Here is a 22,550-nt window from a genome sequence, read left to right on the forward strand (position 1 = left end):
TGCATGTGTGTATATTTATTTTGTCTCTGTATTCTGTATTTGGTGACGGTCTGTCTGTGATCTGCATGTGTAACTGAGGTGTGATATTCTGCTAGTGTGTAGTTTCTGTATAAGGATCTACGGCAGCCTGACTTCTGTTTTCTTAATAGGAGGTATATTGGTGTGTTAGGGCCCGGTGTAATATTTGCAGTGTTGCTTTTTCATAGGTAGGATTTTTATTGTTAGGGCGTTATGGTATAGCAGGTTGTCTGTAGATTCTGAGTACATTTTTTTTGCAGGATTTCTTATTATACAGTGTTCCTGGTAGTGGAGGGAGTTTGTGTTTACTATTACTGAGGCGACAGCAGAATTTGAATATTTTTCTATGGTGAGTGGTAAGGGGACATTTCCTTATTCTGCTCTGCAGAATTTCATAGAACATGAGGTGCAAGTTTTATATTGGGATTATGCCCTATCCTGTGTAGACCTTGGACTTCATTCCCATATAGAATAGTTTTTATTGATTGATCTTGAATAATTGTAGTGGTAGTTTTACTAGATGATTGAAACTGCCAGCACCTTGCGACAATGATGCAAAATGTTGGTTGTGGTGCCTCCTGCTTTATGAGTGGGGTTGACCAGTCTCTGCATGTATGGAATTTGGTAAGAGGCAAGTGTGGAGAAAGCCATTGGACCCCTGCTAAGATTACACTAACAGGTGATTTTCTTTAAAAAACAAACAACAAAAAACCCCCAACCAAAACAAAACTGTGTGTGGTTGTGATGGGGTTTGGGAGGGGAATGTGTAGACCATATCTCTCTGCATCTCTCCCTTTTAGCGATGTGGGCCTTTTTCAAGCATCCCTCCTTCCCTCTTCCTCACTAGTCTGCCATTTTCTCTTAGGGCCGCAGTCCATCCCAAACAGTCTCCCTCTACCAAAACTGGTTTATCCCTGCACATCTCTTTCTCCCTCGACCAGTCCAGCCCCACCGGTTGCGCACCATCTCCCTCCTTCCACTAGTTCATCCCCGCCTGCCTGTCTCCCTCTCCTTCTCCACCAGTTTTTTCCCCCAAGTTGCCCCACTTCCAGAGAGATTCAGCTGCGTGGCTGCACACATTCTTGCAGCTTTGATGAGATTTACAATTGTATGAATTCCTTTTATACCAGTAAGCATTATTTAATAAGTTTTATATATTATGACTGAGTCTGGTGTGCATATATTTTCTTCATTATTACATTAATAGCTTTTCTATATATGGTACATAACTGCAGGTAAAAATTAGAGAAGCATATGAGGAAGGGCAACTATAGCTTTCAACCCTTGGCCCAAAGGATTATAACTGCAGTGGCTGAGCTAGATAAGAGCAAGGGAAGGAGGTTTAAAAATTGGAAACTGGGCATCATATCCTTCAGGCATTTTCAAATGAAGGCTCATGGTGCTGAAGCCGCTGTAGAGACCAGTTGCAGCTGAACTGGAAGTCCAAAAAGGGGTAGAAAGAAGCTGGGCCAAATTTAAAACAAAACAAAAAAAAAAGTAGAAGCTGAAACTGTACAATATTCATGTGAAAATAATTCTAGTGGAGAGCAGTAACATTCACATGAATATAGAGGGCTTCCCAAACTTGACTTTCAGGATATCCACAATTAATATGCATCACATAAATCAACACATACTGATTTCCAGTGGATGCAAACTTCTCATGCAAAATTAAAACATTTTGAAACAAAAAAGTGACTTCCAGAAATTGGTTTGAATCTTTACATTTTATGACTCTGAACACAGCCTAATTGATAAAGGAAACAGTCTGATTTATCTTTTTCTTCTTTATTCTTTACAGATGTGTCTGATGCAGAACTGTAGACCTTCCCAAAAACCTTTCCGAGCCTCGAGTTCCAACTTTTTCTTTCTGCTGGTGCTGTTGATTGGGCTGATTCTGGCCTGTGGTCCTGTGGCAATTGGCATCGCACAGTAAGCCACCATTGCAGCATCTATCAAATTTTATGAGCATATTTATTAGGAGGCTGTTCATGAGTGGGGGAAGGGGAGGATTTCAGTGTAGCAAGTATCTCAATAGTTGGGTTATAAACACAGCAGCACTACCCCTCCTACTGGTGACAAAAAGGGTGTAAGAGTGAAAATGTGAATTATTTTCATTTTAAAAGATGATCTTGAATAGTGAATTTAAGTGTAAATAGTTACCCCATTTCTATATTAGTTGCAAGTTCTTGTATACATAGTTATTGTTCCCTGTAAAGGCATTGCCGGAAAGTTGAGTTACTTGTAAACCGATACGATGTGCAAACGGTTGTCTGTATATAAAAAGTTCTAAATAAATAAATAAATAAAATAAATAAGTGGTGCTCTGTTCTCTGCAGGGGCACATTGCCTTCCAATGTGCTCATTTGCTTCGCTAGAAGTAGCGGTAATGCTGCATTTGTACATGATTAAAATGAGTAACTTATCTATAATTTTTTTTGTTGAAAATGGAAGGATTTAAAGAATATACCTTGATTAATTTTTTGTATTATTAGTGTTCTTTATAGTACTTGTGCAGAGAAGAAATCATAGCTGTTGTGTGTGATGTTTGTTGCATTCACATGTATAGCGTAACTATATTTGTCTTACAGCATTCGTGCCTCTAAAGCATGTGGCCCGTTTGTTACTTTTAACACCTCATGGGAGATTATTCCATATACAGTGAACAGTTTTCCAGTTGGTATCCGGAACGTTTTGTATGGTATAACATCAGAAGCTTTTGCAGTTCCCTTTTTTGTGCTCATCTGGTGAGTGTTGATTTTGTGCGTGGCTTTCTACATTTTACATTTAGGTCTAAAGTTTGCTGCTTTATGATGAACTATATTATCTAGCTCAATAAATAACATACTTTAGTGTACAAGGTGGTGAGAAGCCTCAGGGATTTGTACTTTTATTTATTTTAAAAGACTTGTTATCCGCGCCCTCCAAAGTTCAGGGTGGGTTTCAATTAATGACATTCACAATAAAATCAGAGAATACATATAAAAAGAAACAAAATATCACACTAGACATGTCAGATCTTTCTAATCATAGTGCATCAATTTTTGTCCACTACCCAGAATATACTAAGGAAAGTGTGCTTTTTGTATGTGTGTGTATTTATATACATACTTTATAATATGACTTCCATGCCTAATGAGATGGGTCATCCATCTTTTCAATTGACTCATCAGGCATGAAAAAAGTATCCACTATAGACATGTTATAGTTTTTGTGTGTAAACACCCTTCATAGTTATAAGGAGAGACATCAAGGTGTCTCTTACTATGTGCATCAGCATCTTCAGATACTGGATTTATGATGTTAAACATACACTCCCTTTCAAGTCAAAGATGTCTTGTAAGGCGGTGCATGTTTAACAAAAGTCACAAGCCTACTTTGTCTTGTGTTATAACATCCAGCCTATACGTGGTCTAGGCCATTGAGATTGAACTAATCAAAGCCTGTAGAGCTGAGATAACGACAATAGACTGGAAAGAGCTAGTTAGGCCTGAGAAAAATTAGGATTTGCTGATATCTGTATATGCCTGGTTGAATAGTCTGTATTTCAATGCTTTCTTAGCATTGGGTAAAGAAGTGATCTGTGGTGGGATGGAGTTCCAAAAAGGACCTGCAATAGAGATTCTCCGATCACGGGTTACTGCCAATTTAGGGAGTCTGGGAGAGGGCACTTCAAGCAGGTATTGGTTTGTTGATCTTAAGGTTCATGAGGGAACATAGAAATGAAGAACTGAGTGTAACCAGGGACTGCTGGTATTGTGGATATTATTTTATATATTATCTGCCATTGGACTGGTAGCCAGTGCAGGAAGTACAAGATTGGAGTGATATGGTCACGTGGCTTTGTGTTTGTGGGCAGTCGAGCTGTGGAATTTTGAACCAGCTGAAGGGACCTAATTGTGATCTGTGGGAGGCCAACATATAAGGAGTTACAGTAGTTAATTACAGTTAGGACTAAAGATTGGAGAACAGTCCTAAAGTCATCGAATTCAATTAAAGATTTGAAAAGTCTAAGAAGACTGAGTTTATTGTAAGATGTTTGTAAGACTGACTTGACATGCGATGTCATGTCAAGCTTGGTGTCAAAAATGACTCCAAGGTTCTGGGCAGTATGTGAAATTTGAAGTGTGGTATTACCAAAGGAAAATGTATTGGACATATCAGGAAAGGCAGGATTACCTAGAATTATTCTGTCTTTGATAGATTCAGGTAAAGTTTATTTTGAGATAACCAAGAATTAATATATTTTCCCTGTTTTATTGTAACTGCTATTTCTTCTTATATCACATGTTAATGTTCTAAGTTTTTCTCCTCTTGTCACACCCTGTTAATTGTAAACCGACATGATGCGACTCCCATCGCGAATGCCGGTATATAAAAAATTAAAATAAATAAATAAATAAATATAGGATAAACAGAACATAATGAATTGAATGGTGGATTTCCAATTCTGCTGAATCGGGAAATAAAAGTGAATATCATCGGCGTAAAGACCTGAAGTGGAAAGAAGCGTGTAAATGGATGCAAGATATATATTAAACAATGCAGCAGAGAGTGCATTGGAGCAGAGAATGCATTTCTGACAAATGGTTGGCATAGTCATTGCAGGCATTCTTAGAGAAGCAGTTGTTGCTTGAGATCGAGGACGATGGGTCTTTGATTAGGTGTTTAACTACATCAAAGAGTAATTTAGAGTTAAAAATCACTCCATGAATCTGTTTAGCATAGTGTTCTTTCTTCACTTTATTGATAGAAGCCTGGTATTGAGAGAGTAGTGATCTGTATTTTCTAAGTGATTCTGCGGTCTGGTTTTTCCGCCAAGGTTTCTCAGATTTTCTCAGTACTTGGTACAATGAAGTTTTAAGATGCGAAAAACAAGGTTTCTTTTGTTTCAAGGAGCATTGATATGGCTAGATTAATTTTGTTTGGATTGGGCATAGGTTGTCTGCTATTTCATTAACTATGATATCCCATAGGTCAAATGATGCAGAGACATTAAGAAAGTTGGTCGATTAGTTTTATCTTTTATAGTGTCAGCAAGTAGCTCTGTCTCTGTCTTTTTTTCTGAAGGTGAATGTCTGGTTGATGTTTGGGTTTGTATTGTGTTGAGGATGGTTATATCTGCTTTTAGTAATTGGTAGTCAGACCAAAGCAGAATTGTTTTGAGGTATTTATCATGAAATTGTTGTGGTTGGCAAATATGAGATGGAGTATGCCCAGCTTTGTGTTGGATCAGATACAAATAGTGACCATCCCATTGCTTCCATAGTTTCTAAGAAGGTTTCACATGCAGAGAATTTTGGATGTTCTATCAACAAGTAGATTAAAGCCACCTACTATAAGGGTTGATTCAGGTGAAGGGAATGCTTCAATAAGAGGTGAACAGTCTTTTTGAAGTATTCCAGGTGGACAATAGACGATACAGATGTTTAACTGTGGTGACTCAAGTATTGCCACTTCATAAGGAGGGTTAACCTCCAACTTGTATGGCATAAGTTTGAGCTCTTTTTTTGTAATAATTAGTAATCCCCCGTCTCTATGTTTAGTCCTGGGGAAATGAAAAATGTCAAAAATAGAATGTTCGATTTGATTTAAGAGAACATTTATCATTTTTGTTCAGCCAGGTTTCTGTGATGCAAAAAAGGCTGGGTTTAGTTCCTTAAGTAGATTGTTTTAGAGGGATTTTTTTTTTTTTTACATAGACTGTATTTAGAAGAAGCAGTGAGAGCATTAGGTAGGGATTAGCTGATGAGGAGTTAGATGAGGTTAGCGCTTATATACTGTTTGGATTTATAGAATTGCTTAAGGTTTCTATGTGAGTCATGTTCTACCATAGTTGTGAGGTGTTCTTGCACCATTTTTCTTGTATTGTCAGGGCAAAGGAGCAGAAAAGAGAGGTATCTGCAGGCTTCACATCAGGTGCACACAAAGGGGCATGCTCCTTTGTCGCGCTCCTTCGTGAGCACACCTCTCGGCACAAGCACCTCTGGCGTTCGCGCCGAGCTGTTGAGCTGTGCCGGGCTGCAATGGGTGGTCTCAGGGGCAGGCAGAGGGTGGGAACAGTCCCGCAGGTGCCAGTGAGTGACTTCGTCCTTCCGGTAGGGGGAGGGGCACACCTCTGGTGTTTGGCCAGCCTCCTCCTACCGCCTCCTACTTGCTCCTGCCAGTCTTGGAGCTGCCCTCTGCTCCCACCAGTCACGTCTGGCAGGCTGCGAGCATGCTATGCTCACTGCGGTCTCTCCTCCAGTGTCTCTCTTCTTGTGTTCACGCCACGCTGTTGAGCGAGAAATTTCACAGTGTTAAATAGAGTATCTGTGGATTGCTATTAAAAGCTCAGATACGTTTTGAATAGTAATCTTTCTTTGCTGAATTGACAGCTGTTCTGTATTGGGTGAGCTTGTGAGTAAAGAGTTCTTGATTCCTGGAGGTTCTACATTTCCTCCAAATTGTTTCAGATCTGCGCAGTTCTTTTCTTTCTTTTGCTTTTTACATATCCTAGGCTGTCTTGTCTTTGTCCCTCAAACCATATTGATTCAGAAGGAAGCTGCACTTCTTGCAGGTAACATAGTAAATGATGGCAGATAAACACCAATTGGCCCATCCAGTCTGCCCAGTTGAGATTTTTCTTTTCTGGTTGGCTACCACTTTGGATAGAGGACTATATAACTAATCATACTTAACCTAACACCAGCTCCCTCCCATGTCTTTTACCTGACCTCCTACCTCTCCCTACCCCTGTATTCCATTATTCAATCTCTAGTCTCCACCACCTCTGCTGGGAAACTTTCAGTCCTTGTCATTTTCCTATTTTGATTCTTACAATACCAATACATAATACAATTCACCGGTCTCCTTCCATGGCCTTCCACCAGGTTTTGCAATAATCTACACAGTTACCAACATTTATGAGGCTGTTATCCAGATCATCTGGCTTCCCCATACTCATTGATGATTGGGTTTTAATCATATTTGCTATGTGCAGATTACACCAGAAGAATCTTCTTGGAATCCCAATGTGGCAGTAGCACTGCTATTAGGGTGCTAACTCCCTTTTCATTGGCTCAATGTGCAAGAATAATCTAGAAATGATTAGGTACATGAACTTTTGAGTCCAGGGAGCTCTTTTCAAACTGAAGGAGGAACCTATGTGGTCTTAAAACTTCATATACTTGCATAATCTTTGGTTCATTCTTCATTGGTCTAATAAAGAACCCAGCTTCTTTTCAGATACCCCTTATAGCTGGCATCCATTCTAGTGCCTTATATCTTTTAGAGATAACTAGTAAGTACTCTAAAAACAGTGGAACTAATAGACATTGCTTTAATGCACATCACCCCTGTAATATGCTTGGTCTTCATTAGCCTGAAGCCTCTGTGTGTTGCATGAAGCCTAATACATTTTTTTTTTTTGATTTATCAGTTTCCTCCTGCTCCTTTGGGCTTCTAGCTCAGTTAGAACCAGGGTGGGAATCTGGGCCACGAGCTTTCATTTGCAAGTACCTGGGATTTTTTTCCCCCTATTTTCCATCTCCTCCCAACTTGCTTTAGTCCAGTCATTGTAGTAACAGTCCTTGGCCAGGATGGCTACTTCCCTGAAATAAGGGGCCCTATATCAAGACACTAGATGTCACCATTGTACTATGACTGCCTCCCCACCAGGATTATGAACTGAAGCATCTCCAGTCCCAGTCACTTCAGCAAGCAGAAGACCTGAGCTGCCACTGACCGACCTAACTTTTTAAAACTTGAAGCAATGTGCTGAACAGCTTGCTTTCCTGGAGAGATCTGTTTACTGAATGTCTAGACTCCATTTTGAAAAGAATATTGAAAATTGTTATAAAATGAAAACTGTACGTTTATTTCAAGTTGTGAACCAAAATTCAATGGACTTTATTTTCGAAAGGTTTCTGCTCATTATCAGTCTGTGGAAGAACTCTTCAATATAAAATCCAATTCTATTTAATTCCCTACACTTTTAAACTAACTGCTACCACATATGGGATTGAAGTCCACCTCCAGTCCAAGTCAGAGGGGCAGAAAGCAAGAACAAGCTTCAGAAATATGATCATAAGTCTGTAGTATGAGAGGAAACGGTTGGTACGTCCGCCGTCCGGGAGGCGGGTAGTGGTTGAGTAAATGGGTCCCATAGAGCTGCAAATCGAAGCTGTTGTTTGCGGGACGTCGTCACTAGTGATTTCTTTTCCAGTAGATACAAAGTAAGCATAGCCTCAGTCCATTCACGGATAGTAGGCGCAGAATCAGATAGCCAATGACGTAGGATGAGGCGTAAGGCAAGCAGTCGACTTTTATGAAGCAGAAGGGAAGACATGCTAAGAGTAGATCCTTTTCCACTCTTGATGCCCAGCAAACAAAACTGGGCAGTCCATTCATGGTGCAACATGGTCTCACTGGAATAGTGTTGGAAAACCTGGAGCCAAAAAGCCTGAATACATGTACAGTCCCACAGGCAATGTAATAAAGTAGCATTAGGGAAAAAGCATTTAATACAATCACCACAACTAGCTATGCCTGCTAGAAATGCTTTACGAGGCCAAAACACCAGCTTATGGAGAACCTTCCAGTGTGTTTCCCTAAGAGGTATACTAATGGCTGCTTTATGGGTTGCTTGCCCGCTCATTCGTAAGGCTTTCACCGAAATGTCACATGCCAGATCCAAGGACCACACACTGGCACAGGTGCGATGTAAGTGGTAATGAGAGGTATCATGCAAAAATTTATAGTACATAGATAATCTCACCGATTTCAGTGAACTAACATGTAACAGTCTCTGGAAAGGACCGTTGGTCATCCCCCATTTACAACCCGCTATACAGGTCTGGATATAGCTACGAATCTGTAAATAAGTAAGAAAGTCTGAAGGGAGAAAATTAAGGTTTTGGCAGCAGTAATCAAAAGATCGAGGCATGTGGGACTGCAAATCAACAAAAGGTAAAATGTTATCAATACCCCTCTCTTGTATTCTCTGCAACAAACGGTTAGGCATCCCAGCAGGAAGCATCGGGTTATGTAGTAACGGAAGACAATAAGACACCTTCCAATCCAAATGTAGAAATACCCGGATATACTTCCAGCAATTACGCATACCGCTAGCCAGTAAGCTATTAGTGATGTAAAGCGGCAGCATTCCAGCAGGGGAATGCAGTACAAATGTCAAATGATATGGAGAGAAGGCTGCCCTTTCAAGTTGCAGGACCTCAGACTCACCCCCATATCCCAACCATTCTCGCAAGGTAGATAACAAACAGGCAATATTATAAAATCGCAGATTAGCAACTCCCAAGCCACCTGCCGATTTGGGTACCATTAATTTGGGAAAGGACATCCTAGCTCTCCTAGGACTCCAAAAAAAGGTACCCAGGATCCGATGCAGTACCCGTACATCCTTAGGTTTCAAATAAAAGGGAGTCATTTGCAAAACATAAAGCAATTTGGGAAGCAAAATCATATTAACTAAAGCTATGCGGCCTGAAATAGATAAAGGTAAGGATATCCAACTATTGACTTTCTGTTGAAATAATTTAATTAAGGGGGTAATATTGTGAAAATACCAGCTCTGGGGGTTCACATGAATTCGAATCCCAAGGTACTTGATCGTATCCGTTGCCCATAACAACGGAAAATCCGGCCAAAGAGCCCGAAGAGATCCCGTAATATCTAGAGCTTCGGATTTAGTGAGATTCAACTTTAGTCCTGAAAAGGTGCCAAAGGTCTGAATAAGCCTCAAAAGCTCTGGTAGGGAGCGACGAGCATGAGAAATGGTCATCAGCATGTCATCTGCAAAGAGCATCATTTTTTGCTCAATGCCCCTGGAAGTAATGCCAGAAATTAAAGGGGATTGCTTAATTTTTTGGGTTAACGGCTCCAATGAAAGAATATACAGAAGGGGAGATAGGGGGCAACCCTGTCTAGTTCCCCTGCCCAACGTAAATAAAGGAGAAGTGGAACCATTTATACAAATAAACGCTTTGGGATCTCCATATAGTATCTTAATGGCTGAAAGGAAGGGTCCATTGAAACCAAAATAGTTCAGGGCATCAAACAAATAGGCCCATGCTACTCTATCGAACGCTTTTTCAGCGTCGAAGCTTACTAGCAGGGGATCGGTGGTGTTATCCCGATGACATGTTTCCAGGGCCACCAGCAAACGTCGAATATTGGCAACCGGCTTTCTACCATAAACGAAACCAGTCTGTTCCTGGGATATGAGATGAGGGAGAATTAACTTTAAACGATTAGCTAAAATTTTTGCATAAATCTTGACATCCTGATTTAGGAGTGAAATTGGGCGATAGGAACCTGGTTGTGCTGGGTCTTTCCCAGGTTTTGGTAGGATAGTAATGGCCGCTACTTTCATCGTGTCCGGCAAAACGGCACTAGTGATCATGTGATTGAAAAGCATAGTTAAGGGTAGGGTCACATTTTCTTTCAGCAACTTATAAAACAAGGATGTCATTCCATCTGGCCCTGGAGATTTGTGTAATTTAAGGTCCGAAATTACATTGGAAATTTCAATAGCAGAAATGGGCCTATTTAATCCCTCACGCTGCGAGTCATTCAATGAGGGAAGTTGCAAGTTCTGAAAAAAAGCCTGTTGATTAGTCTCATGTGGTGGTTCAGAGGCATATAGAGTTTCATAAAACTGTTGGAATACCATCCCTATCTCAGAGGTGGACACAGCCCTGGAGCCATCAGCTTTATTAATATGAGAGATAAATTTAGTCGGATTAGCCGATTTAGAAAGCCGAGCTAAAAGCTTGCCCGGCTTGTCACCATGAAGAAAAAGCTTATGCCGATAGGAAAACATACTCCCAGTGGCTTTACGGTGGAGGAGATCGTTCAACAAAACCTGAGTCTGTTGGAACCTGTCCTTCCACAGGGTGGAGTTCTGTCTGTTCCACTGGGCCTTATAATATTTCAATTTACGTTCCAGATCCAATATTTGAGCACTCTGCTGTTTCTTTTTTCGGATTGTGTATTGAAGGATATCTCCCCTTATGACCGCTTTGGCAGTTTCCCAGTATAAGACTGGCGTGTCTGCATGTTGGCCATTGAACTCCTCATACTGTGACCACCTCTGCTCTAAATATTTCCCAAATTCAGTATCAGTAGCTAGCCACTCCGGCATCCGCCATTGAAACAATGAAGGAAGCCTAGCTGCCTCCCCAATGACACAAGAAACAGAACAGTGATCGGAGATGACCAGGGCACCAATGTCTGCCCGCTCCACTTCTGTAAAAAGAGATTCAGAGATTAATATATAATCGATTCTGGATTTAGCTGGGTGAGCCCTAGCATAATGAGAGTAGTCTCTCTCCAACGGGTGTAACACCCTCCAGACATCAATAAGTTGCAGGGCATGACAAAGGAAGGCAATACCTTTCCCCTTTCCCAATGAAGGAGTACGAACTGTAGAACATTTGTCCAGAACATTATCAGCTAGGCAGTTAAAGTCTCCAGCCAAAATGACTGAATCAGTTCCCACCGCCGAAATCTGGGACACCAATTTGGAAAAGAAGGAGTGGGAATAATGGTTAGGGCCATATATGGAGGCCAGCACAATAGGTTTACCATACAGTTGGCCCTTAATAATAATGCTCCTGCCTTCGGTATCAGACCACTGAGAGTGCACTTGAAAAGGAGTGGAACCTTGAATCAAAATAGCCACACCATTACGTTTACTGGTGCCAGAGGAAAAGAAAACCTGTGAGTACCCCTTTTTGTTTTTCAGCTTAAGATGTTCCTTGTCACGCATATGTGTTTCTTGGAGAAACACAATGTCCCCTTTGGATCTGCGACAATGAGCCAGAACCTTCTCCCGCTTGATAGGAGTCCCCAACCCCGCCACATTCCAACTCATATAATTAACTTTAGGAATCATGGTAATTAACAATAACAAGAATCATGACCAGTACAAGCAAGGCATACAATACAGACTTTGATACAGGCAGAACCCTTCGGTTCACCCCCAATCCAACAAGATGCCCAATACCTCCAATGATAAGATTGTTACATGCTAGGTGTCGTCCCCCCCCCCCCTCCCCACCCCTCACCCCCATCACACAACCCCAAACCCCATACATCCATTCTTCTAACAAATCTCTCAATAACGAGAGCTGGAGCCAAATTCTGTGGTCAGGAGCTAGTCCCCAGTAGATCAGTACAAAAAATGTAACATCAAGTGCCCGGTAGAAAAGCACCGAGGAGCACCAAGTAAAGTACAAGAAGCTAAAGATGTAGATCTGAACACGTCGAGATCCCTTATTACTGCAAACACCTTCCGCAGTAGCTGCGAACGCTCAGAGTAGGCCCCTCAGCCATCCGCCGCATTTTCAAATGTTTGCTGCATATATTTCAGGGCTTCAGGAGCCGAATCAAAAGCCTGCGATTGCCCCTCATGCCACACGCGCAACTTAGCAGGAAATTGGAGTGCGAATCGCACCTGTTTATTGGCGAGCTGGGAACACACTGATCCAAATTCCTTCCTTTTGGCCGCCACTCGGGCAGAAAAATCCTGAAAGATACGAACCTGCTCATTTTTATATTTAAGAGCCGGGACCTTCCGGGAGGCACTCCAAATCCGTTGCCGGTCCGCATAATCAAGAATACGAGCAATAACCACACGAGCCCGCTGGTTTGGCCCCGCACGATTTCCCAGTCGATGTGCGCGCTCGATTTTTAAGGCGCCAAGTTGCTCCGGAATGCCCAAGGCCGATGGCAGCCATTGAAACAATTGCTCACTAAGTTCATTGTCCGGGATGGATTCAGGTAGGCCAACGAAACGCAAGTTGTTGCGCCGTGATCTATTCTCCAGATCGTCGATACGATCATCTTGCGCTTGAATCAGTTTTTCCATTTTGCGAAGTTTGCCCTCATTCGCTAAGGCCTCATCTTCTGCCGCTGAGACTCGGAGTTCCAAGGCATCAATCCGCGGAGGAAGCTCTGCAAACGCCGCTTGCATCGAGGTGAGCTGTTCCACATTTTAAACAGGAGTTCAACCAAAGATCTGGACACTAAATGCTACCTTAATAGTCTTCTACCTTAATAGTCTTCTACCTTGAAAGTGTCAACGCCCCAGATTTAATAGCTGATATAGTTCCAAACTTTAATCAGTCAATAGGTACTAAGTATACCATAAACAGGATTCTTTACAGGGCATCATACCTTTTTTAATGTATGACCTTAAAAATTAGTAAGAGGATATTTTACACTAGCTTTCAAGACCACTTGGATTCCTTCTTCATATGCAACTACAAAGCTAAAAGAAGCAATCACATATACCTTGTTGCAGAGCTGAGATTCCCACTGTAAGGATCTGAAGGTGTCAAGTGGTGATTGTATTGGCATTAATTAGGAGAAATTATTTAATTTTTAATTAATTTCTATGCCTCAATGCCATCAGCACAAAGTAGCATTATATAAAACAAATAGTGTAAAATATCTGCACTACAAAGTATCCTGAAACATACTAGTTTTAGTACTACTACTCTGCAGTTCAGAATATAGTACAGTCAGTTATTTGAGATGGAGGAGGATGGGTCTTTGGTTAGGTTTTTTACAGTTTCAAAGATAGTTTTGAATGAAATATTAAATGTGAATCTGTTTTGCATAGTGCTTCTTTTTGCATAGTTGTTGCAGTACAGTGTCCCCTTTCTTCTTTCTGCTTGTTTTTATGATTTCTCTTTTATGGTCACTGATGCTAAAAGCTATTTGTAGTGTGGTGTGACAGTTTCAATATTTGTTTTCTTCTTACAAACAATAAGATCCTTCAGTTTTCTGCCACCAAAATCATTTGAGTCATTTTAAGAGAGATTGTTGTCATTGTGTGAGTACTTAACAGCTGTTTTTCTTCTTGTAGCCTCATTATGTTCTATTTCATTGCTTTGGCTGGTGCGCATAAACGAGTTGTAATACAACTCCGAGAACAATTGGCTGTGGTAAGCTTTGAACCTTGCTTTTTTTTTTTTCTTCTTGTTGAAATTGTATTTTCCCTGTTTTGTGGCGTATTAGTAATCAAATGTGTGTATTGAGCACTCTTAGCTAAAAAAGCCTGAATAGCATTTTGATATGCAGATGTTGATAATGTTTAGAATCATGCTTGAATCCTAAATTTGCTTTAATTGTGTAATAATGTAGTGCAGTTGAAAAGCTGTGTAAAACATTTTAGTCCAAGCATTGAACATTATGAGGTGTGCAAAAGATGCTGATGTTAAATCTTTCATTTTAGGAGGGCAGAGACAAACTCTTCCTAATCAGAAAACTATCAGAAGCTCAGACTTCCATGCCAAAAGTCCCCTCAAATCCATCAAAGAGCCAATTGTTTCAACCACAATCACAGAGGCTGCAGGCAGATGTTCATGTGTAACAGCTGGACAGATGATGGAACCTTCTTAAGGGCTAGCAGTGGAATAGAGACTGCTATTGAAATCAGCTGATCTTGTTCTGAAATGAAACGCATAGACTTTATACTGTTTGAAGTCATGCTCTAGAATCTTAATTGGTTAATATTTTTTGGAATTACAAAGTCCAGAAAACTGCTGAAAAAAAGACTGCATGACACCAGGTATTTTTTAGTATAACATTTTATCCTTTTAAAGTATTTTGAATTTTGCAGTTCCTTTTGAAGTTCAAAATGCACTTTCTTAAATTCATATTCTTTCTGCTATTACTTTGGAAAGCAAAGGCAATACTTTTTGGAATGCATGATGCATAACAGATTTATTAAACTATTTCTATGAAATGTAATTGTACAAAAATATCAAATGGAGAGAAATTTATATGAAACATCTTTGCCAGAGAACAAAGCATTTGCTGTCCATTTCTCCTCTCTTTTGAGTTGGCTGTTGATGTAAAACTTTTCTTGCTCTATTTAAGAAAATGTACTTTTATCAGGGTAATCCAAAAAGGCTGAAAAAATTACAGTTCATTTACAGGCATTTGCACATGAGAGCAGAGAGATAAATGGAGAAACCTAAGTCTTTTTGTAAAATGAAACATCACAGTAATTGGAATGGGCTAAAGAAAAAAGAGGCCATCCCATCTGCTCTGTATTAACCTTTCTACATTGATAAGTGAAACTTGAGAAGGGCATACGGTTTGTCTATACAAATCCCATTAGTAAAAAAGATTTAGTTCTATTTGTACAAGTGTACAGTACCTCCGTTACATGCAACGTAGAGAGTATTACTCTTGTCTACTGTGAAACAAACTAATGTTGAGTGACTCTGATGAGTGAAAATGAGAACCCTTTTTTAAATAGATGGCTTATTCCTCCTGTTTTGACCATTGTCATAATGTTTACATGTCTCCAATGAGGTTGGTCTGCAAAGTGTTAAGCCTCTATTCCAACACTCCCATATTGGGCAGGTTCTCAGTTTCTGCCAAAAGGCTAAGAAGTAGTTATCCTAAGCTTGGGGCTTAGATATACTACATCTTAAACAAAAGGACATGAAATTCTCCATTTCTTACAGTATGTGGGAAAACTGATAGACTCCGAGAGGGTTTAGCAGTGATGATTTTGTGATCATTATATATCAGCTGGAACAATATCGCACATGTAAATTATTTTTTTATAATGTTCTGCTAAAATTTGTGGAACTGATTTTCTTCACTGACATGAACATAGTTATAGAGTGTTTTTGTTTGCTTTTTTAAAAGTTTTAAGACAAGATTCTATCATCTATAAGGGGAGAATGTTACACAATATTTATATAAATGGGGCGAAGCAGAAAGTAAATAGTATATTGATTTAGCATTAAAGTGGAAAGGGCAGTAGATATGGGACTGTTGGAAGAGAACTGCAGTCTTTTTAAATAGAATGTGTTTACTTGTTTATGGCAGAAAACTTCAATTTCTCTTTTTAGACCATTCTCATTTGGGACTTACAAACAAACTGGTTCATGCACACACTGCTTATGTGTCCTATTTTAAAGAGATTTTTGTCTGGCTAGATGGCAGATGCTCAGATTTCAGGGAGCATTCTGCTAGTATAACAAAAGAAGTAGCGAGATAAAATACATAGAATTGAAGAGGCTCTCCATGAAAATTCTGAGTTTTCTGTGGTCAGTCCTGAATCTTACATTTGGTTGCTTTTACTAAAGTGACTATATTCTTTTTACAAAAATGTATGCATTTTTTTTTTAATGTGGTTTGAAGCCATTGTTTGTAATTTTTTTTATGTTTGGTGCTTGTGGTACAAAATGTATTTCTCTTAATTACCAGGCGGCGGTGGCGGGTGGACGCGCGTTAGTTCGAGGCGGGTGGTCGCGTGTTAAATCTAGGCCGGGTCGCTCAAGGCAATCTAGGCCGGGTCGCTCAAGGCAGTCACATGCCGTGACGTCACGGCATGTGACTGCCTTGAGCATCGAATCGCAGGGGTCGCATCATTCATCCAGGCGGAGGAGCCGGCTGCTTTCGCCGCTACTGCCTTGAGCGCCGAAAGCAGCCGGCAGCGGCAGCTGAAAGCAGCCGGCTCCTCCGCCTGGATGAATGAATTCATTCACTGCCGGTGGGGGCTGCCCCAGCCCCCACCGGCAGTGAATGAATGCGACCCCTGCGATTCGATGCTCAAGGCAGTCACATGCCGTGACGTCACGGCATGTGACTGCCTTGAGCGACCCGGCCTAGATTGCCTTGAGCGACCCGGCCTAGATTTAACACGCGACCACCCGCCTCGAACTAACGCGCGTCCACCCGCCACCGCCGCCTGGAACAAGTCTGTTTCCAAAGAGCATTTGCATTTATTTGAATACTGTGTTCTGTAGGTAGGACATGTTGGACAAAGGAACTGATAACTATGGGGGAGATAGTCCATGTATATTTGTAGGATATGTACTTTGTAGCAGAGTAAGCTAGCATGCATCTGCTATGTGTGCAAGTGGCTGCATTGAGGTTAACAGATATTTTGGAAATCGAATGTACGCATGGTGTTTCCTTCCCCTACTTAAAGTAACCTCCCAGTGTGCTTATTTAAACTGCCTACACATAGGTAGTGGCTTTTAGATCAACTTTTAGATGAGAAGTTTTCAGCTAGGCTAAGTAAATTGCCTTGAAAATTGTCCTAAGTGTACCAGGGTAATACCATTAGTTATCAGTCATTCTTGCTAAAATAGAAGAATCCTTGTGGGTAATGTTGCCTTCCCCGTTGCTGTCAATGCTAAATGTTCTAGCTTGAGGGCAGTTTTCATACTCCCTCCAGGCCCTTCCTACCTGTGAGCCTGCCTGTTAGCGGGGGGGGCGTTTTCCTTTTCTAAATTTAGCAATGAGCTGGCATCGCAGGGATTCTTTACTGCAGAAATTTCAAAACTAAATTTCCATATGTGCTTGAGGGGGCTGGCCCTTTCCTTGTTTATGGCACCACCCTTTTTCTTCCTGGAGCAAAGTGCACATGAGCTGAGGACTGTGCGCAGGGAGGGGCAGTTTTTACAGGGCCATTTGCCTATGGAAATCCCTTTGGAAACTGTTCCCTTTTATGTAGAAATGACTTTTTAATGATACTCTTCCTGCTCAGGGTAGAGAAATTTTCAGTCCTGTTTGCAAGACTAAGTAGCTGAACGAAATAGTTTATATAATGAGAAGTGGTGTCACATCCAGTTTAACATATTACTTTATACCAGCTTGAAATACTCTTAGTTATAGGAGTTTAGTGAAAAAGATGGCATGATTTTAAAAATATTTCATGACACAGAACTTTGACAGGGGTAGCATCTGTATAAATGCATCACGATATGCGCCTTACCATCCAAAGGCTATTAGATAAACCGATAAATACATTGGTGGACACAGAATGGGCCAGCAGGTTTACACCTTATTTGTTTGCACTTGGTCTTTTTGTAAAGATACAGTTGCATCTTGCCTGCATGTCCTACAGGACTGACTCACTGGGAAATGTTGCATGAAGAAAAAGAGAATAGAGAGCTGACCCAATGCCTTTGTGGCAGTGCTGAATCCTGCCATGTGGAGGACTTGGATTTAATTCCCGAGTCAGACCTTCTGCTCCATTGGTTGGCCAGGGCTGGGGATGCTGTGGAGTTGGCATTCATAGTCCCTGGGGTGAGGGACTCCCAACCATTCTACAATGGTTCTCATCTTGTAGTCAAGGTCCACAATTGCGAGGTTCCAGAGCTAGTGCAGGTGCTTGGTCCCTAGCCAAGGACTGTTGCTTCAATGACTGGGTTAAGTGTGTATGGAAGGGGGGGGGGGGTATAGGACTGAACACTAAGGAACATATTGTCGAATGCATTATTAACCATAATTTTTCATTGTATTTTAATATCTTCAAGACCTGTGCAAATAACTTTGTTTTTCTTTTTTAACCACATGTATTAAAATCACACAGACCATCAGTAGTGGCATCACTGATGTGAAGATGGACATTGTCTATATTAACAGTATGGGAATTGCTAATGCATTCAGCATCTCTGGGATAGAAGGGAAATATATGTAAATTAACTGTATGGGTATGGTCAATCCTGCTAAGATCCATTAATGCTATAAACCTTTAAATACGTGACAAATTACAATTGACACACGGGCTGAACAGATTGAGTCAAAGACAATAATATGCAAGTTATCACTAAAATGATATGTTAGAATATCGAGGTCTTTTAGAAAAAAATGTCTGTCCTGTTTAACCAGCCAGGATGATTTTTCCTTCAAAGCATGCATGGCTGCTACTTGAAGTAAAACTGAAAATGTGCCATGAGTAAGGGAACGAGGAGACACCAAAATGTTTTCTGATTAGTGACCCCCCACTTTAGAGGAAATCATGGTTCTCATTCAGCTAGTAATCAAGAAAACAGCCTATGAAGAATGAACTGATGCTTTCTTGCTATACTTTCTCTCCTCATCACTCCCCCCCCCCCCGGTCACTGTGTTCTCGAAGCAGTGACTAAATGGTGGAGACGGACTGATGAGAAACACTCCACATCGAAGCCGACAGCAGATAGACATCACAAGGAATGTCTAATCTGCTTCTTTTCACTTCCAGTTGCAATGTTTTTCAGTTTCCAGTTATGTTAAATTTATTTGATTTTTTTTTTTTTACAGCCAGATTACTAGAAAAGTTATTCCCTCTATTTCTTCTGTTTACTGCTGGACATTGGGGACCACTTCTCTTATAAACTGCAACGATACTATAGTAAATAGTAAGACAAAACTAAATAGACTCCATTTTGAGGGTTATAAAAATGTGAACAAAATACAATTCTGGAGATTTTGAAGAAACAAAAGGAAATGTATGGTAGCATTTTTTTTTTTTAATACTAAGACAACAGGATTTTGTCTAACTGGGATTTAAGATTGGGTTAATGGTTTTAAGTGTTGCTGTAATTGGGTTTTTTTTTTAATGTGATGTAGTAAAAACACTACTTTTGTTTATAAGCTATCTTAGGTAACTATAGGTCACTTAATTTTATCCCTATAACTGCTGCCATATTACAAAAATTCTTGTCTTGTTTGTAATTCAGTATTTGAGTCCTAACAGTTTCACTGTAAAATGACTTTTTTGTAACAACAAAGCAAATGTCTTATATTGGTTTTTCAAGTATTGCTCATGTTAAAATGCTGTCTGTTGCTCATATTGGAAATTCTGTGTTTTTTGTTTTGGTATTTTTAATATTTGTAAGGCTGTACCACATTTTAAGTTGGCCTTATTGCTGCCAAATGTTCTATTTTAAAATTAAAAGCTTCATATTTTGTGCTTTTATTTTTTGGTGCATTTTTCTTTAAAAAGTTATCTACAACTTGTTGATTGACCCTTAATTCTTTGAAAAATCAAATGTTAGCTTAGTTGCTCCTTGTATTCTTTGTTTTTGTTTTATTTTCATTGAGGCTAGGCTTGATTTTTCAATCATAATTTATGTATTCTCAGATACTGGGATCCAACTAGGCGGACTTGTGTTTTTATAAAAGGGCAGGAGCTGAAGTCCTTTCTTTTTGGGATTGTTAAAATTCAATTGTGATGCAAAAATTGTCCAGAATCTAATATGTATCTAGACTTTTTGGACTGTAATGAAAAAATAGGCCTCTCCACTCTTGTATTAAAAATTATTTTTTTTAATGCTTGTACTGGATGAAAGAACGTGTGCTGCTAAATGGACTTCAGGGATCTACTACTAGAATGTTATCAAGTCTTTAACAGCAAGCTAACTCCAAAACTTGAACAAATCTATCAGATTTAATTTCTTAGAACAAAAGCTGAGAATGCTTCTTGCTGAGGCCAATTATAGTATTGAAGCCAGGAGACTCACTGCTTTCTCAAAATTGCAGGCTTAACTAGGACTGGCTTTATATCTTATGTGCCCCTTGGCAATCCATTTTATTTTATTTTAAAAGCTAAAATGATTTTCATTGTATTTGTTACTGAGCATGTATTTTGATTTCTTGACAAAAACAAGCAGGAGAAATTCAACTTGATCTGTCTAAAGAAATGCCTTTAATCAGTTCCCGGAGTAAACTGTAATCAGACAGTTCATGTACATGAGCAGTGAATGGGCAAGTATCCAAGATGTCCTTGCCTGTATACTATATGCACGGAATTGTTGTTTTACCAATAAATATTTTTGAGGACCTTAAGCTCTTCTGTGTTTACATCCCTCACGGCTTTGCTAGACCAACTTCCTTCTTGTTTTTTGGGCCTGTTTACTATATATGCAACATGCACAGATTAAAAAAAAAAAAAGTTCCATGTGAGAGCAGAGCTTGAAATCTCTAGACAGCTTTGAGTTCCTGAGTTCTCAACCCAAGAATTAGTATGGGCGATTTATTTATTTGCAATTTCTAGCCTGCAGGCTTCAGTATTTACAGCCTAATAATGACTCCCAAAATTAACATGCTATTTTATCCTGTGATAAATTATCCCGTCACATTAACACGGGCTAATTAGCACATGATAAAATAGCACAGGATACGTCATCAAGGCCAAGGTTGGAGGCTGCAGCTTTTCACTCTCTTAAAATATGATTCAGTAAGAAACTGGTTGTACTTGTGAAAGCCTCCAGTGTCCTGAATAATGGGACAGCTGCACATTATTAGGAGAGCAATTTGGATTTGGGTTTTCTTTTAAGTAATGTAGAGCTTGTGGTTTTGCTAGGTCTCATTAAAAGAGGTGATGCTTAGGGATAACATTCCCCAGGTTTAAAGATCTTCCCCAAATCACAGTAACAATCAGAACACCATCAGAGCCGACATTCCCTTTTCCCTTCATTTCTATCTTACTGGCTCTAAAAAGGAGAGCCCATGGGAATGGAGCTTTAAGAGGGTCCAAGAACTCAGATCCAAATCCCCTGTCAGCGTTTGTGATTCTTCAGCCTAGTGCCTGTCTTTTTTGCTATTTCAGTCTAAGGAGCCAAGGCTCGTGAGGCTAAGAAGGTGGGCACTGTCTGAACTGTTCCACCTATATGATCTCACACCTTGGGGAAGAAAGACTGTCCTGCTAGCCAGGGTTCCTAACCCGAACAGACAAAATTATTTTATGGTCCTACTGGAGCATAGCCTGGTCATGAAGGGGGGGGGGGGTTACATATATAATACCAGACACCAGACTCTTTAAAAAGGCCCTGAAACCAGGGCTGTTCAAACAGGATTTTGAAGGAGGACTTGGTACTTAGAGGAATATCATTAGTGTTTTACTGTTACCTTTTTCTGAAACTTTTTTTTTAAGATGCCATTGTTTCTCTTTGCAGCTGCAGTATTGCTTTTATGTGAGTCATTGATATGTAAAGTATGACTGTTTGATTGTTTTTATTGTAAATCAGTGGATTGTCCCAAGTGCTATAAAAATGTTTTAAAATAAAGGTGGGGGGGTGCAATAGTGTGCACATAGCTTCAGATTGACTGTTGCTTCTGTAAGTCCTCTAAATCTATCTAAAAAAAACATTCCCCCTGAATCCTTTTTCTTAGTAGTGCCATACACTGTAACTGAAAAGACAGTTGCTTGCTCTATACTGTAGATGCTGGTATTGAATAAAGCAAGCACCATCCGCTTTGGGTCTAAGGCGGAGGAAAGCAGTATCCAGGTACAGATAACCCTCCCTTTCCTTGAGTTGAGGAAAGAAAAATCTACCTCACCCTGCAGCCATTAAATTCCCAAATGCTTACCTATCCACCTTGCCCCTTTTGTCTCTATTAAATAGACATTACAAGATTGATTTATCCACGGCTTAATTCGTAGACAGAAAGGAAGAGGAACTGGGGAAGGGGTGAGATGGGTGGATCCAGGGCTAAGTGTGACTTGCGTAAGGGGACAGCATTAGAGAGGTTGCTCGCTCTCTCCCCCTCTTCCACACCTATCCAACTCTGCCCTTGCCTTAGGATAAACAGCTCTAAGGCTGTGTTCTCTGGCTCCTCCAAGGGCTAGAGCGTCATAAGTGATCCATATAACTTCTGCATCTGTTCGATCAGGGGTGCCAGAACTGATCCACACTGCCCACTAAATTCTGCTTTTCTTGAGACCCAGAAAAAAAGTGGCAGAACAACATTCTGGGTTGTTCTGCCAGAGCTTAAGCCCTCTCGAA

At 40.3% G+C, this 22,550-nt stretch overlaps 1 protein-coding gene across 3 annotated transcripts in view; it reads left to right on the forward strand.

The window, feature by feature from the left end:
* Nucleotides 1-20,600, forward strand: part of TMC7 (transmembrane channel like 7) — a 46,146-nt gene extending 25,546 nt beyond the window's left edge. For 2 of the 3 annotated variants that reach the window (XM_029576886.1, XM_029576885.1), the window contains exons 13-16: nucleotides 1,820-1,950; nucleotides 2,610-2,765; nucleotides 13,895-13,973; nucleotides 14,264-16,000. In XM_029576886.1, coding sequence (XP_029432746.1) covers nucleotides 1,820-1,950; nucleotides 2,610-2,765; nucleotides 13,895-13,973; nucleotides 14,264-14,401 — 504 coding nt within the window. In that variant the 3' untranslated portion in view covers nucleotides 14,402-16,000. Of the gene's footprint in view, nucleotides 1-1,819; nucleotides 1,951-2,609; nucleotides 2,766-13,894; nucleotides 13,974-14,263; nucleotides 16,001-19,906 lie in introns of those variants that run through there. The other variant, XR_003852643.1, reaches the window with a different exon arrangement.
* The last annotated feature ends 1,950 nt before the right edge of the window (nucleotides 20,601-22,550 follow it).

Source organism: Rhinatrema bivittatum, chromosome 14 (genome assembly GCF_901001135.1).
Source record: "Rhinatrema bivittatum chromosome 14, aRhiBiv1.1, whole genome shotgun sequence".
NCBI lineage: Eukaryota > Metazoa > Chordata > Amphibia > Gymnophiona > Rhinatrematidae > Rhinatrema > Rhinatrema bivittatum.